This window comes from Mus caroli, unplaced genomic scaffold, assembly GCF_978045245.1.
Source record: "Mus caroli unplaced genomic scaffold, Mus_caroli_1 scaffold_1, whole genome shotgun sequence".
Taxonomy (NCBI): domain Eukaryota; kingdom Metazoa; phylum Chordata; class Mammalia; order Rodentia; family Muridae; genus Mus; species Mus caroli.
The window spans coordinates 74,569,047-74,584,572 of record NW_028227256.1 but is presented as its reverse complement, the minus strand read 5'-3'; the positions used below and the strand labels follow the sequence as shown (position 1 = coordinate 74,584,572).

At 45.3% G+C, this 15,526-nt stretch overlaps 1 protein-coding gene across 2 annotated transcripts in view; it reads left to right on the top strand.

Annotated features, from left to right (window-relative positions):
• The first annotated feature begins 217 nt into the window (after positions 1-217).
• Positions 218-15,526, top strand: part of Epha4 (EPH receptor A4) — a 142,258-nt gene continuing 126,949 nt past the window's right edge. For both annotated transcript variants that reach the window (XM_021155750.2, XM_021155831.3), the window contains exons 1-3: positions 218-345; positions 3,511-3,578; positions 7,985-8,648. In XM_021155750.2, coding sequence (XP_021011409.1) covers positions 255-345; positions 3,511-3,578; positions 7,985-8,648 — 823 coding nt within the window. In that variant the 5' untranslated portion in view covers positions 218-254. The remainder of the gene's footprint in view (positions 346-3,510; positions 3,579-7,984; positions 8,649-15,526) is intronic.

Sequence of the window (15,526 nt, the reverse complement as noted above, 5' to 3'; positions counted from 1 at the left end):
GGAGCCAGCCTCCGGAGACCTTGAGCCCTGCGGAGGCTGGAGGGGGCGGGACCTCGGGGGTGGGCTCTGCGCCGTGGGGGTGGGGACGTGGCGCTAGTTCTGCACTGCCATTGGTCACGAGCTCCGGACTGGCGGGTGTACGTCACGGGCCGGGCCCACCCTCTTGGCAATGTCTTCAGACTGCTGCACTCCTAACTTAAGCATTTATTCCACTGGGATAGAAGCGGCAGGAGCAGCGTTGGCACCGGCGAACCATGGCTGGGATTTTCTATTTCATCCTCTTTTCGTTTCTCTTTGGAATTTGCGACGCTGTCACCGGTTCTAGGGTATACCCCGCGAATGAAGGTAAGAGCCCCGCAGCCCTTATGGGGTCCGGGACCCTGAGGGGGTGATTCACTGATGAATGGTCTTCGGGAGCTCAGAACCAGTTGGGGGGGGGGGCGGGGGTGGAGAGCGCGGCATGAGCCTCGCGTTCCCACTCCGGAGAAGAGTGCCGAACAGAGGGGATCCTCTTAAGTGGGGACTGAGGAGGATCAGGCTGTCTGAACTGAGAAGGGTGACCGATGCAAGCTGCCACTCTGCCCAAGTTTGTAGCGAAAGGCCAAAGTTTATCAGCATCCGCCTGCAGGGCCGGCTCAAGGCGCCCCGAGGGGATACACCGGGATTTGAAAACAAAACAAAACAAAATGTGTGAGCAAAGTCCTCTACATCAGCAGCACAGGCGAGAAGGGAAACCCAAACGAAGAGCGCAGTGAAGGCACAGAGCGCCTGGCCTCTTGTCCAAGCCTTGCGAGCCCGGGTTTTTGCAAAGTTTTCCCAGCGCTGCGCTTCCCGGGACCCGGCTGCTTGGTCTCCGGAGCGCAGCGGTGGTGGCGCCGCTTGTCGGGCGCCGGTGACCTGATTTCTAGCACCGGGCCTCAGACACCTTTTTCTCCATCGGGCCGCGCACCCTGGAGGTTGCAATCTCAGGCCTACCTCTCCCCTACCCCAGATCCTTAGCTCATCCAGCAAACCTAGGGGACCAGTCAGCGAGTTAAACATACCCCACTTTAAGCTTCTCTCTCCAGAATGGGGTACTGGGCTAGTCTAGAAGGACAGGCATGACCGACGGGACCCATTCGTGTGCCGTTTTCTGTTTGTCTATTGAGACATCTATTGGAAGGATTGTTTGTCTGTTTTTCTGTCCGAGGTGAGGGGAGAGGTGGTGACCATTTAGTTTGTGATGGGCCTAGAGGGAAAGGAACAGTCTCCGTGTCTATTTCTGTCCTTATGTGTCCCTGTCTCTCTATCTCTGTCTGTCTCTCTCCCCCTCCTCTCCTGTGTGTGTGTGTGTGTGTGTGTGTGTGTGTGTGTGTGTGTGTGATGTGGTGTGTTTGAGGGCAAATGTGTGCCTGGCGCGGGGGTCTGCAGGAACCTGGACGATTTGTGCCGGGTAAGCGAGTGCGCACAGTGTGTGAACGTGGGCTCCGGCCTGTGTTCGTGTTCCAACCTGCGCGCATTAGCTGTGCATCTGTCTCATCGATTCTTCCCACTCCCTACATCCATCTATCTATCCATCCAGCCTCCGTCTCCCCAGGCATCAGTCCATCTAGCTATTCCTGTGCAATCCACTATCATTTTTTCTGTTCCGAAGGAGGGAGCCAAAAACCAACTTAGGCTTGGCTAGACAGAGGGTACCCGGAGCTCTCCAGGCAGAGGTTTGGACCTTGTCGTACACCTGCCCACAGGCAGTGCCGGGGCGGAGGAGGGGGCGGTGGGGGTAGAAGAGTGGTCTATCCCCTACTCCGTCACATTCCAGGGGTTGTGGCTTCGATTTAGCACCTCGGCAGTTCCCGGGGCTTTTCCTCTGAGCGGAACCGCGTACCTCGCGTTCTCCTGGCTATGGCTACTTACTTTACACACTTGTTAAGTGTCCCCAGAGACCTCTCTCGCCCCAGACGGAGAGGTAGTTAGAGTTAGGATTCTTTTTTTTTACCTTTAATTTCCCCCCTTTTTTTCTTTTGGAAGCAAGACTGGGCGCCCTAGACAAAAAAAAGGCGCTCGATGGAACCGTAGGCTAATGTTGAAAGCCGGGGGTGGGGGGCGCTGCACCCCCTTGCCCCTCCTTCCCTTAAAAATTAATTCATTTTGTTGCTTTTTATTCCTGTCACGTTTCCTTTTCTCCCTTTTACCCTCCCTTTCTACTCCCTCCCTTTTTTTGTAAATTGGGTCTTATTGTTCCCTTTGTGTCCCTAATCCACCTTACATAAATCCAAGTGGATGTAGCGGGCTTTTCTCTGGGGACCGGGAAGAGAAGGGGGCACAGCTCCAGGCGGGAACGACCCGGGCAAGGCTCTACATTTTAGAATAATTAATAGACCCCAGGAATAAGGATCTTTCGGAGAGCTAGGGCAAAGGGGTTGGTTTCTAGCTTCCTGGATTTGAGGGGTAGAATGAGGGGAGGTGGGCAGAATTCCAGGCCCTGGGGGTGAGAAAGAGAGTTGGGGTACCCGGGCCGCCAGGACAGGGGCCTCCCATTCCCACCCCTCCCCCAGCCTGAATAGCCAGCCTCCCTGATTAAATTAATAACCCACAGAGTGTCTTTTAGATGGGCCTTTCGACCCCAAACCTGAAGATTGTGGTGGGAAAGGCAGTGTGGATAGGTTTCGAATTCATTGCCTCTCTTTCAATGTCGTAGGCACCTGAGAAGGGTACCGCAGTTCTAGAGGCGTCTTCTCCCTTCCCCCCTAGCTTGGAGGCCGAATGTTAGGTGTAGCGCAAGCATACTAAATCCATTAGGCAGCACTCCATACCTAAAATTCAAACCAGCCATTTCCTGGAGGTGGAGGTCTCATCTCGCTTGTCCTCCAAAGGACCTAGGAAAAAAGAGACCACTTCAGTGCGTTTTTGCATTTTAACCTTACCCTTCTGGCAGGCCTCCTTGCTGGAACTCAAGATATTTAAAAAGCAGAGGGGGCATACAGGGGGTCTGTATTTATTTGGTGGTGGTGGGGCATAAGGGGAGGGGGGAAGAGCCTTTTCTCTGACCCTTCGGGTCCTTCCATAGCATTCACTTGTGGGTCTGTCACCACCACCGGTGAGTTATGTGGTCTTCTGAGGCTTGCAAAAACAAATACATCTAGTAGATAGCAGACATAGATGAATGCAGACTTTGCTCTCTGGTGTTGCTGTCCTACATTGATAGATTTATTTTGTTTGAATTGTGCTTGAGATGCCTCCCTATTCATCCTTTTTAGGGGAAAAAAATGAATCAATTGGGTCCTCGGATGGAATTTTAAATGCTAAGCAAGTTAAATAAATAAGAACCTGCAGACTTAAAGAGGGGAGAGGATCATGTGATGCGTGGTTATTTACATAAGTGGGCCTGAGTTTCGGTTTTGATCAGATTGGCTATTCGCACCCTCAACACATATGGAAACGCTCAGGCAAATGGTTTTTGTATTATTGGCTTTCTGCGATTGGAAATTAATCTATTTTCCTTTGTGTTTTTTTATATATTTTTTTTTGCAGTTACTTTATTGGATTCCAGATCTGTTCAGGGAGAGCTTGGGTGGATAGCAAGCCCTCTGGAAGGAGGGGTAAGTTCTGAGGCCTTCTCTGAGGCAAGAGGGGGGAAAAAAGTGATTAGCCACTTTCTGAGAGTCTAATGGCTTGATTCTTGGTGATTGTGGTGAGGGGGTCAGATTTCCGATGTGGCCTATGAAGTGAATTATGCTTTGTTGGAGAAATCTAATACTCCCTTTGGAGAGTTCTGTCATGGAAGAGCTAGAAACCAAAAGGGCAGAAAGGGGCTTCAAAATTAGGAGATTGGTGGAAGTATAGACTTAGATGCCTATTTAAAACTAAAATACCGACAAGAAATACGATCTGGAGACCAAATTAGAATTTATGCCTATTACTCTGGTGGTCATGGAGTCCTGGCGGGGTTAATTTTAGAGCAATTGTTCTGCTTCCAGATGAAGAAGGAGAATAAAAAAGATAGCAGAAAGAAAACATCTCCAATTATACACACCAAAGCAGAGGGGAGGCTGGCCTCCTTAACTTGTGGCCCTAATCTGAAATCAGCTGCTGGCTAAGGAGGTTTCTGCCAGGGGCTTGAAAATCTAGAGTCCTCCAGGATCTGGGCATTCAATTTGAAAGTTTAAGCATTTGGAGTCTGGATCTCTGTACACTGGGGTTGCATCCTCCTTCATATCTCAGCTAGGGAAATTGGAGAACTCTCCATGACCAATTCCAGCAGAAGACTTCCTTGCTTAGCCACCGCCACATCCTCCTCCCTCCTCCCTTCTTCCCCCTGAGTAGCAGGTCACAAATGAATCAGTTACAGAAAGAAGTCTGAGGATGGGCCCCGGATTGAAATAACTCACATCCTTTAAAAAAATATTAAGCAAGCCATGTGACCCTGACATGTGAGATAGTTTATGACTGAGTCAATTGATCAAAAACAATGAAGAAGCAAAGATTAGGAGTCTTGCTAGGCAAACATTGTGACGCCGGCACCCAGGGTGGTGTTCCACACCCTCGAATAAAGAATTAACAAACAAAGCATCAAAAAGATTCATAGACACTATTATACAATATGTTTCAGAACTAAGAATGGGCAATTAAATAGTCATTAAAAAAAAACTGAGAAATCAAAGCAGGCCCTGCAATCCATCAGAAATAAAATGGAGATTGCCCTGCGTTCCTGTCTCTTTCCCTGAACTTGACTGCCTGGTGTTTGTTGGCTTGCTCTTTGACAAAAAAATTCTATTCTGTCTCCCAAACCATTTTTTTTTTTTAACCTAAGAGAGGGAAAGCGATTGGCAGGCCTCTGGTAGTGTAGACAGGCTGTATTCAGTGCTGAGTGCAGGCAATTGCCCTTCTCCTTTGAATGTGAAGAAAGATGCAGCCTTATCTTGCTCCGAGTCAGACTCAGTGTTAATCCTAGACTCTGGACCCTTCACTGGGCCAGAGGAAGCTTTCCCAGACTCCACCAGGAGTTTTCCTTCCTGGGTTACAGTGTATGACAATGACAACTACTAGCCAACACAGCCGAGGATGGAGAGCCTGAGGATATCTAAGAGCCTGTGTTTACTAGAGTTGTAGAAGCCTCCTTTCCATTTCTCCCTGCCCCAAGCAGGAAGAGAGAAGACAGCTAAGACCATTTTCAATCAAGCCTGTTTCACTAAGGATACACTGGGCCTCTGTAAAACCAAGGAGTGACATATTTGAAAGTACAGTCTATGGTCTATCTGGTTTCCAGAAAACATTTGTTGGAATTTAGTATGCAGACATCTTTTCTCCTCTTTCTGTAGAATTGCTGAGAGAGTACTTAGTCACATTTTCTAGACACAAAGCTTTTAGTTGTTTTGAAGTCTCTATTAAAAAAAAAAAAAGACAAAAAAACTAAAAACACCAAAACCATTATGCATAGTTTAATGTGCACAACCCAGAACTTTCTATGGACTTGGGTGCTCAGTTTTTCTCCTGCATCATTATGAGGTGTGTGCCATTTTAGCTATGATTATTATTATTATGAGGTCAGACATGTAGTTTAATGAGCATACATCAGAATTGGTCATTCTGGAGGAACAAGAGAGGGGGATGGTGAGAAAGAAAGGCCCTATGTCACATGCTATCTTTCACATGCAGAATCTACTCACAGACATGTAATATACATACATACATACATACATACATACATACATACATACATGTGTGTGTGTGTGAGTGTGAGTGTGAATGAGACATGAAAGTAGATTGAGCAGGAAAGAGATCAGCAAGGGGAGGTGTCATCAGGGGTTGCAGAGCAAAGTTCCTTGGCACATATGTGTAAAAATGTGATGATAAAACCTTTATTTTATACACTAACCGACAAAACAAAACCCTTAACTTAAAAGTTGTTTAAAGATAAAGCCACCATTGAGAAAACTTGTCAGCGTTGAAAGTTCAGTTAATCTCTGTTTTTATCATTGAAATCCTTTTCAGGTTTAGAATGAAAGTAAATTCTGAGGATCCACTAACTAGAAGTGGATTTTCTTGGGAAAGTCCAAGTCAAGGGTACAAACATGGGGTTTTCTTGCTTGTTCAGGACTCTGTCCTTGCAGACAGAATATTTTCCTGTCTTTGTTGGAAACTGGAAGGTTGTCCAATAATGGCATTCCCTTGGAACATAGTCTTTTAGAAACTCTTAAAAGAACCCAATTTGCCAGCAACCCCAAGTAACACAAGAAATGCAGTCTGAGATGGCTCAGGCAGCAATCAGGAAGAGCAGGATGATGGTGGAAAGGGAAGGCTGGCTCCTGCTGGCAGCTCCTCCCAGGCACTCCTTTCTGACAGTGCTCATATAACTGGGTGTGCTGTGTTCTGTGGTGATTATGAAATAAGCAACTAAGGGGAGATTCCTGACTGCCACGGGTCACAGAGCAATGCATTAATACACTGCAGTGCAGGATAAATGTTCACCCCTCTCTGCACTTTCATCACAAGAATGAATGCACTTTCCCAGTTCATCTTGGTTCTGAGATGAGAGGCATGCTGAGTAGAATATTTTTGATGCAAAATCAATTTTTAGATTTGCATGAGTTCTCAAACAAGTAAACTACTGATAATGTATTACCTACTAGATTAATAATAAGGATGATGATAATCACCACAGGACACTCAACACCCCAGGCCCCAACTTTCACAACAAGAGCAGAAGAATCAAACACAGAATTTCATGCATTAGGGCCATTCATAAATAGCCTTTCTTCCCATTAAGAGTTCCCCTGAAAGGATGGGGACCTGTGGAATGATACATTAGGACACTCGATAGAGGGAATGTGCTACTGGGGAATACACAGTTTTCAAAACTCTCTTTGTTCTGCTCTAATTATATTTCTGTTAGGTACTTACACTGATTTATGCCAGATCTATATCAATCTGCATTATTTGAAATGTTAAGGAAGAATTGGAGGCCGGCTCAAAGTCTAGAAGGAGCTAGGGTTTAGGTGGAACCCAAACTGCCTCTCGGATTTTAGGATTTGTTTTTTTTTTAAACTCTATGAGGGGGTGAGACTTGTACTTTCCTCAGAATGAGCCCCTCAGCATGGCCATTGCCCGCCATTAGAGTCCAAGTGAGGGTCAGGAAGTAGATACAACCAAAGCAGCCCAGTCTCCTTTTTACTTTCTTGCCTGGGCTTTCCGTCTTAAATGCCTCTTACAATTTTACTTTAACTGGCAGTGACTAATTGCAAGTGAGGCACTCATTCATTGACTCTGTTTACTTGTGTGTGTGTGTGTGTGTGTGTGTTGTAAAATTAAGAAAATGTGCACACTTAGCAATTCAGTGTGGGCTCTGAAAAAAGGTTTTCTATTCCCGTGATAGTATATTTGAGAAACACAGTCAGGAAATGCACTGTTTTCCCAGGTTTGCTGAAACCAGGTGGGATTTTCTTTCTTTTTTTCCCTTTAAAGACTAGGAATGTTTTAAAAAAATAAAAAAGTCATTAAAAAAAAATCTTAAGGAGCAAAGTTCTGACAGGAACACCACTAATTAACTGATAACCGTCTTCCTTTGGCAAGTTCAACTCTTCCTCCCCTTAATTTGCAGGTTTCTTCTTTAGTGGTTGAAACAAATACACATACAGTTTTTTTTTTCATTTATGAGTAAATGTTGCCACTTGGAGCTGTAGCTCTTGTAATAGGCGAATTTGAAGTTGCTGAGAACACACAAGCAGCAAATCCACTGTTGCCCCCTTTCTGTTTCAGGCGGAAAAGTGAAGCAATGTGGGAGGGGGAGGAAGAGGGGAGTCACAGTGAGGTGCAGGGAGTTGGGGGGCTTTCTTAATAAAATAGCAAAATAGCCCATAAGATACTCCCGCCCGTGGATGGGGGGGGGGCACACAGTAATTTTCTTCTTCACTCTTGGAAGGATAACTGTCCTCAGAGTGTGAAATAGATTGGATGAATCTCTGATGAGACTTTCTCATTGATAACGTTTTCCTCTGGATCTTTGCAGTGGGAGGAAGTGAGCATTATGGATGAGAAAAATACACCGATCCGAACCTACCAGGTGTGCAACGTGATGGAAGCCAGCCAGAACAACTGGCTGCGAACTGACTGGATCACCCGCGAAGGGGCGCAGAGGGTGTACATTGAAATTAAATTCACTCTGAGGGACTGCAACAGTCTTCCGGGCGTCATGGGGACTTGCAAGGAGACGTTTAACCTCTACTACTATGAGTCGGACAACGACAAGGAGCGCTTCATCAGAGAGAGCCAGTTTGGCAAGATCGACACCATCGCAGCTGATGAGAGCTTCACGCAGGTGGACATTGGTGACCGAATCATGAAACTCAACACTGAGATCCGGGATGTAGGGCCACTGAGCAAGAAAGGGTTTTACCTGGCTTTTCAGGATGTGGGTGCTTGCATCGCCCTGGTGTCTGTCCGTGTGTTCTACAAGAAGTGTCCACTCACCGTTCGAAATCTAGCCCAGTTTCCCGATACCATCACTGGAGCTGATACCTCTTCCCTGGTGGAAGTTCGAGGCTCCTGTGTCAACAACTCAGAAGAAAAGGATGTGCCAAAAATGTACTGTGGGGCAGATGGTGAATGGCTGGTACCCATTGGCAACTGCCTATGCAACGCTGGGCACGAGGAGCAGAATGGTGAATGCCAAGGTAAGAACAGCCATACTGTACTTTTCATTAGGGCTTAGTGCACGTAATTAAATCAGAGATGAGACTGAATGGAGTAAAGCCAGTAATTAGCAGCCCCTGTGGGATGTACTGGGACAGAGGGATCTAATGAGTAAGCGCTGTAGCTCCAGGTGGCAAGGCTAAGACATTTCTAATACGGAGAAAACAAACGATGCTGCTGTAATCAGCAGAAGGCCAAGCACATTTGCTAACAGGCACTTAGATCCCAGCCGGCTTGATGCCCCTTCTGAAATGCAAATGAACAAGCTGAAGGACCCGGCTTGCTTGATCCTTGCTTAAAGAGGGCAGAAAACCTTTTTGAGCCATAGTCTCCCGACTCAGTGAAAATAGCAGGACATGTGCGAGCGTGAAGGAGTTAAACGGGAACCACACGTTGACTCACCAGGTGCCCGCCCACTGATTACAATTAATCTGTATAGAGAGAGTACTTTAATTTTTTTCCTGCTTCATGGACCAGTGGAGAAGTGGTCCAACAGAGTAAAGTAGGCGGTGCTTCAAGTGCCTCTGTTCCACCTAACACCCCTTGAAGGGTTTGAAAGCAAAATTAATCTTGACAAAAGACCTCTTCATTTCTTTTAGGAGATCATAATGCGGTTAGGGGGGGCCTCCTGATTTGATCTGTGGTCAGAGGCAATGATGATAGTAATCTGCAATCCATTTTGGTTATGGGGTTTTGGAAAAAGAGTGTATTTTTTTTTTACTGCATTAATTACAATTCGTTATATTACTAAAGTGATTTTCACCCATCTCACACAAATGAGCGTGGGCATTTTGTTCCTGACTTCCTCCGTCTGTCAGAGCAGAGACTGGCAGCTTAGCATTTACATTGGAGTTAAGGATGAGAGCAACCCATTTCATAGGTCTTGCTTATATCGTGTATGGATTGAGATGTCCAAACAAGCCAGTCATCCTATGTCTTCTGTCTTGCTTGGTAGCATCCACAGTCTGCTCCCTACTCCACAGTGGCCATAGCTAAGTAGTGTCTCCAGGTCCCAGCTATGGAACAGAGCAGGTGAATCTCCCATTAGTCAGGCCTCTGGGTTTACCTGATTTGGTGATTAAAGAGCCTGTAGTAAATGACTGCCAAACAATTTGTCTGGCATCTCAGGCATCCTAATGACAGGGTGGGATCAAGTGTAAGGCATTCCACTTGCTAGACCTTGAGTCTGTGGGCATCGCCGCAGGAAAAAGTACACTGATGGTCATTGTGGTGTTATCCGGTCACGTGATTCCGCTTTGAGAGTTTTTCTACTGATTTGCTCTAGAAGTGGCTGTCTCTGATAATGTTCTTTTATTTCCTTACCAATAAAAGATAAAGATTGATTGTCTTATTTCCCAAGCTAAAGTGTCAACTTGAAACTATGCAAGTCACACAGGAAAGTTATCTGTAAGGACGTGTCACATGCTGTGTGATTTGCTTTTGACTTGGAGAGTACTGGGTAAACTTGGACCAAGTAGAAAGCCTGCAGTACATCCTGGTGTTTGCATGAGAAAAGAAGGGTTTCCCTTGTCACGTGGGCAAGAACCACACCAGCTATAGCAGACAGCCAAATGCCCAGGACAGAACAAGACCAGCTACAGCAGATAGCCAAATGCCCAGGGCGGTGACACTTTCTAAAAAAGATGCTTCTCTGTTTGATTTTTTTGTAAACTGTGACTTTACAGCTTCCAGAGGTCCCTGTATGTGACTGTTGGTCCTCCACTTCCTGCTAACATGCTCATCTCGGTCTACCTTAATGCCATTGATTTTCAGTTGTCATAGATCCTGGTAACTCATATATTGCTCTATCTCCAACTCCTTGACATCTTTACAAGCCAAGTTAGGGGGGAACAGGAGAAAAAGAGAGGGGATGAAGTCAGTGGAACATTTTTGTGGTTCACTTTATGGAACTAATGTGTGTTCGTGTGTGTGTGTGTGTGTGTGTGTGTGTGTGTATGTGTGTGTGTTCATTCTGTGATATATGGAAGGAACAGAGAGCAAGGAGCTGAACTCTGCAGACCCTGACCATTTCTGAGCAAGCTGTCTACAAATGTGGCTTAAAAATTAATGAAATGAAAGGGGCTGGCTGGTGTGTGTGTGTGTGATTTTTGTAAGGGCCAGAGGCTGACTTACTTACTGTCCCTGCTGCATTCTCTTAACACAAGGTCTTGAGGAACCCAGAGCTAGCTAGGCTGGTAGCTAGCAAGTCCCAGAGAGCCTCTTGTCTCCACTCTCTCTCCTCAGAGCTGGGCTCACAGTTCTGGGTGTGCTATACCTAGCTTTCCTATGTGGATGCAGAGGATTTTGCCCTAGTCCCTGGTTTGTCGAATTAGAGAACAGGGACTCTCGAGTGTTTCATTCGGTGTTTTGAGTCAAATCGTGCTGAGATGGCTTCAGATTGACTGAGAATGGCATTGAACTCCAGAGCCTCCTGTCTTCCGTTTTCCAAATGCTAGGCCTATGTGTGCGCAGCACCGCCCCCAGCAGCTGAGTCATGTTTTGAGAACTTGGTGTTTTCATCTGAGCTGGGGAAAGGGACTGTGTAAGTTAGATTTGAATTTGCTTTTTCCCCACACTAAGTGGATAACTCTCAAGGAGATGCTTCAAGCACGAAAGTCAGTTATTTGTTTTTCCGTGTCTGCCAAGCAAGAGTCTCTGGTAAATTTAGAAAAGAAGGAAAAACTTGAACAAGGGATTTCTGAAATTCTAAACTTGAGCAAGACTTTAAAAGATGATACAGCACTATAAAACTCCCAGGAGAAGAAAAACAGTTGACCTTGGTTGACAACCTTACTGGGCCTGAGTATCACCAGATAGGTCAGACAGGTGTGGGGACTAGGGAATGTCTCTCAGTTTGATAGTTTGGCGATACGACCTTGATCATATTTCCTAAGCCTTGGTTTGTTCAGCCATAAAACCGAACGATGGACTCATTATACTAAACTCACAAACTTGCCAAAGGACTCCAGGCAACAGAAGTCCCCTTGCAGAACAGAAACACTAAATTGGTGGACGTGTTACTATCTCTGTCACTTGCTCTTCCCAAGGTCAAAGCTTTTGACTTGGGAGTTGGGTTAGTATAATTAATCTGTTTCCCAGCCACTATCTGAAGTCAAGGCTAAAGATGGAAACCAGCCCTAAATCCTTCATGAAACCCCCTTTTCACATCTTAGATCGAAAATCATTTGAAGGGTGTCCTTCCCTTCTCCCCCAACCTTTTTTCTCTATCTCTATAGCAAAGAACTTTTCTTTGAATGAAAGACCAGTGATTTGGGGGTGGGACAAGAAGGAGAATGTAAAGAGAGCTTAAGGAGCAGCATAAAGGAGACCAGGCCAGCTCCTCACAAGCCTGGCAGCAGGGTCCTCCCCATTGTCTTTTCAATGAGTCCACTGCAGCAGGACAAATAGAAGGACAGGTGAAAGGTCACCAACTTCCTCATCCATCTTCCTCGGGGTCTGAGAGGTCAGAGTGAAGATTGATTAAGATTTTAAATGTTTGACAAAGGCTCCTTGGGTGAAAATGGCCAGGGCGGGTGGGGCCTGGGGTGTAGTGTTGTCTCGAGTCTAACCCTGGTCATCCTCTAGAGTCCTCAAGAGACCTTGGTGACAGTGCTACACTTCCTCTTGCCGTTCTTAGAGCCAACAGTACATGCTGATGTAAGAGGGATGCGGTCTGCCTGGAAGGTGTCAAGAGCCCGGGGAGATGCTAAGCTGACTGAAGCAGCTGCGAGTCCATTGTGCTGTGGACTAGCATGATCTAAAACGATTTGGTATGGTTTCACTAGGACAATGAGGAGTGTCAGCCACTTGTCTGTCTTCAAGGAGAGAGACTAACTATATGACCCAGTTAGCCCAGGCTGAGGGACTCAATGCAGAGGATAACCCTACTCCCTTAGTTGGCTTCCCAGGGTTAGTAGGATTTGCAAAGAAAAAAAATCAAGATATAATGTGGTCTCTTTCTGTGTCTGGGGAGCAAAGACATGTTCACACGTGCCTGGTGTTTAGGGCACAGTTCCTGTTAGCTCAGAAAACTGAGCAGACCAAAAGACTTATAATATTTTTCAAAAGATGAAAAGAGAGACCCAGATTTACTCTTTGAGAAGTACTAATAAAAATGTTTTCAGAATGTACATATAAGAAAATTAGTAAAAAAGAAAAGATTCTTTAAGAGGCAAAGAATTATAGAAGTGACAAAATTAAGTTAGGCAGAAATCCAGTGGCCTGGGAGTATAGCTCAGGGGTAGAGCATTTTCCCAGAGTAGAGGAGATTGTGGGGTTCAACCCTAGCAATAAAAACAAATATACTAACAAACCAGTATGCAAAGGCATATAAATAGCAACTGTGAACTAAATTATTGATGTATATCATATCCTATCACACGTGTTGTCTCGAACTGTATCATTCTACATTGTTCTATAGCATTCATCAAGAATGAATGGTATAGAAATGACATGGCGGCTATGAAATTGAAATATTGTAAATGTATCCTCTGCAAAGGAGAAAACCGTACCACAAAGGGCAGATAGCTGTGTTTGTCTGATACGTGATAGGACTGTCAGAGAAAGAAGCGGTGGACAGAAGGGTTTCAAATATAGTTCAGAGAGCCACCCCTCCAAACCCTTTCATTTTTGAAAATTTTTCTTTCTACCTTTGAATCGTGTCTTTAAGAATCAATTGCTTGACTCACGAAGCTGCTTTTATCTGCAGCTTTGAAGCGTGTCTGTGATCACTCACAGACCTAATTCTTTATCTCTGAGGAGCAAGGTTTAATTATTGTCCTTTTTCTCCCATAGTCCTTTTTTTTTTTTTTTTTTTTTAATGTTTTTCCCCTTCATTGTGTGACTAGGTTTCTTCTCTGAGCAGGGGATCATGAGCTGGTCTCTATTTTGGGTTCAGCAAAGCGTCACTTGGGAATTATCTCAGTTAGGGATTTTTGAAATACGTTATTTGAGATTTGATGACTTATTTTATTCTAACTGAGCTTCCTTGAGCCTTTCAAACGTGAATTAAGACGTCATTATTTTTATTAATACTTGAGCTGCTAGGAAAAAGGCTGATTAGATGGTTTTGTGGTTGCCACTGTGCGGAGCAAAGGTGGCCCTGCCTGGTACAACTGGCTTTCACATCCTCAAACTTTACCACACTTAGCTTTTTTTTCCCCTCTTTTGCTTTTAGTTGATGAATTTAAAATTACCAAAGAATTGCATGCTTGTCAGAAAAATTCCCAGTGTAGGCTTGTGCAAAGTAAAAAGGGAGAGCTGCTCCCCCTCACACATACACAGAGTCACTCAGGTTTCAAACCTACTCCAGAGCCACCATCTTCACTGTGTGGGTAGCCCTGGCTAATTTGGTACTCTCCATGTAGACCAGGCTAGCTGCAAACTCATGAAGACCTATGTGTCTCTCTCTGCCTCCCGAATACTGGTTATCAAGGCCTGTAGCATCATGCCAGACCAATGTCTTTAAGCTAACACTTTAACTTGTACGTTATCCTTACAGTTTTTACTTAGAAACAGTTGATGAACCATGCTTTTGTTAGTTTTCTGGTTTCGTCTTGGACAGGTAAATTTAGTAAAACTCTTTGAGGATGTAAGTGGGGTTAGTGAGATCTATCCAAGTCACTGCCATGGTGACAATCAATGGAGCAGAAGGAATCTCATTAAATGTTCATTGAATGAATTAATAAGTAAACAAACGAGTACAGGATTCTGGCCTGTGTCGTATTAAACATTTATCTGGGAGAATTATATTTCATGGGGTACTTTGCGTGCGGGCTAATGCATCAATAAATTCCTAAGTTTATGTGTTTGTACTTCACTTACATCCTCAGTCTTTTTGCAAACGCGCCAATTTTTTCATTTGCTTGCATTTGAAGATCTCTTCCACGTCATCCTTTGCCTTAGCCACTACTACACAACTACCACCAACCACCATCATTACTACAGGTGCCCAGGTTCAACCTTAATTAGGTCAATTTGGTGCCTCCACAGCTCTACAGACCTAGAGGCTCATCCCAGTCAGATGCACGGACAGATGGGTGTGGTGCTAGTCTAAGGCTTTGGAAGTGCCATGAATTCCTTGGGCTTGGTCATCATGGATGAGCTTGCCCTTCTGCAGCCCCTCCTGGAAGGCAGTGTCGGTGCGCACACCTCCAGAGTCGCTGCTTTCCTCAGCCGCCACAGTGGGGAATGGATGAGGACGAGCCATTACCTCTGGGAGACTCCGTAGTGGTGTGGGAGAAAGGCTAGGCCTTAACCTTTTTTATCCTTAATATCTCTGCCAGAACGTGGCATGCAGCTCATGAAGTTAGCACAGACCTAGCATAATAAACTGATTCAAAACTTTGGGTGGGATTTGTCTCTTTGACTTAGCTGGATGTGTAATTATGGGCAATAACTCCACTCTTCTCACCTGATGTTCACGTGTGTCCATTGGTGGTACTCAGCCATATGCCATTAAGTATGATCTGTACCTATGAGCATTATGTGTGGAGCACTTATCACCAGTTATCACAGGAAAATACTTATCAGCACGAGCATGTGCATACATAGGCACTGTGCGGACAGTGTTCCAGGAAACCAGAGTGCACTGAATCCCTTGGCGCTAGAGTTACAGGTAGTTATAAACTGTCCAACATGGGTGTAGGGAACCTTGGAAGAGCAGCTAACTAGTGAAGTCTCTGTCTAGCTCCAATGTTAGAAACCTTTACTCCTGGTGTATGTGGCTGCTTGGTCAGTTTCTGCCCAATAACACTTAGGTCTCAGCATAGAGATTTGCTTGTTTTGAAAGGTCAATGGCTACTTTTTCAGGGAGGAGTAGTGTTTAGTTAGGTTACTACTGCTGTGATGAAATGCCATG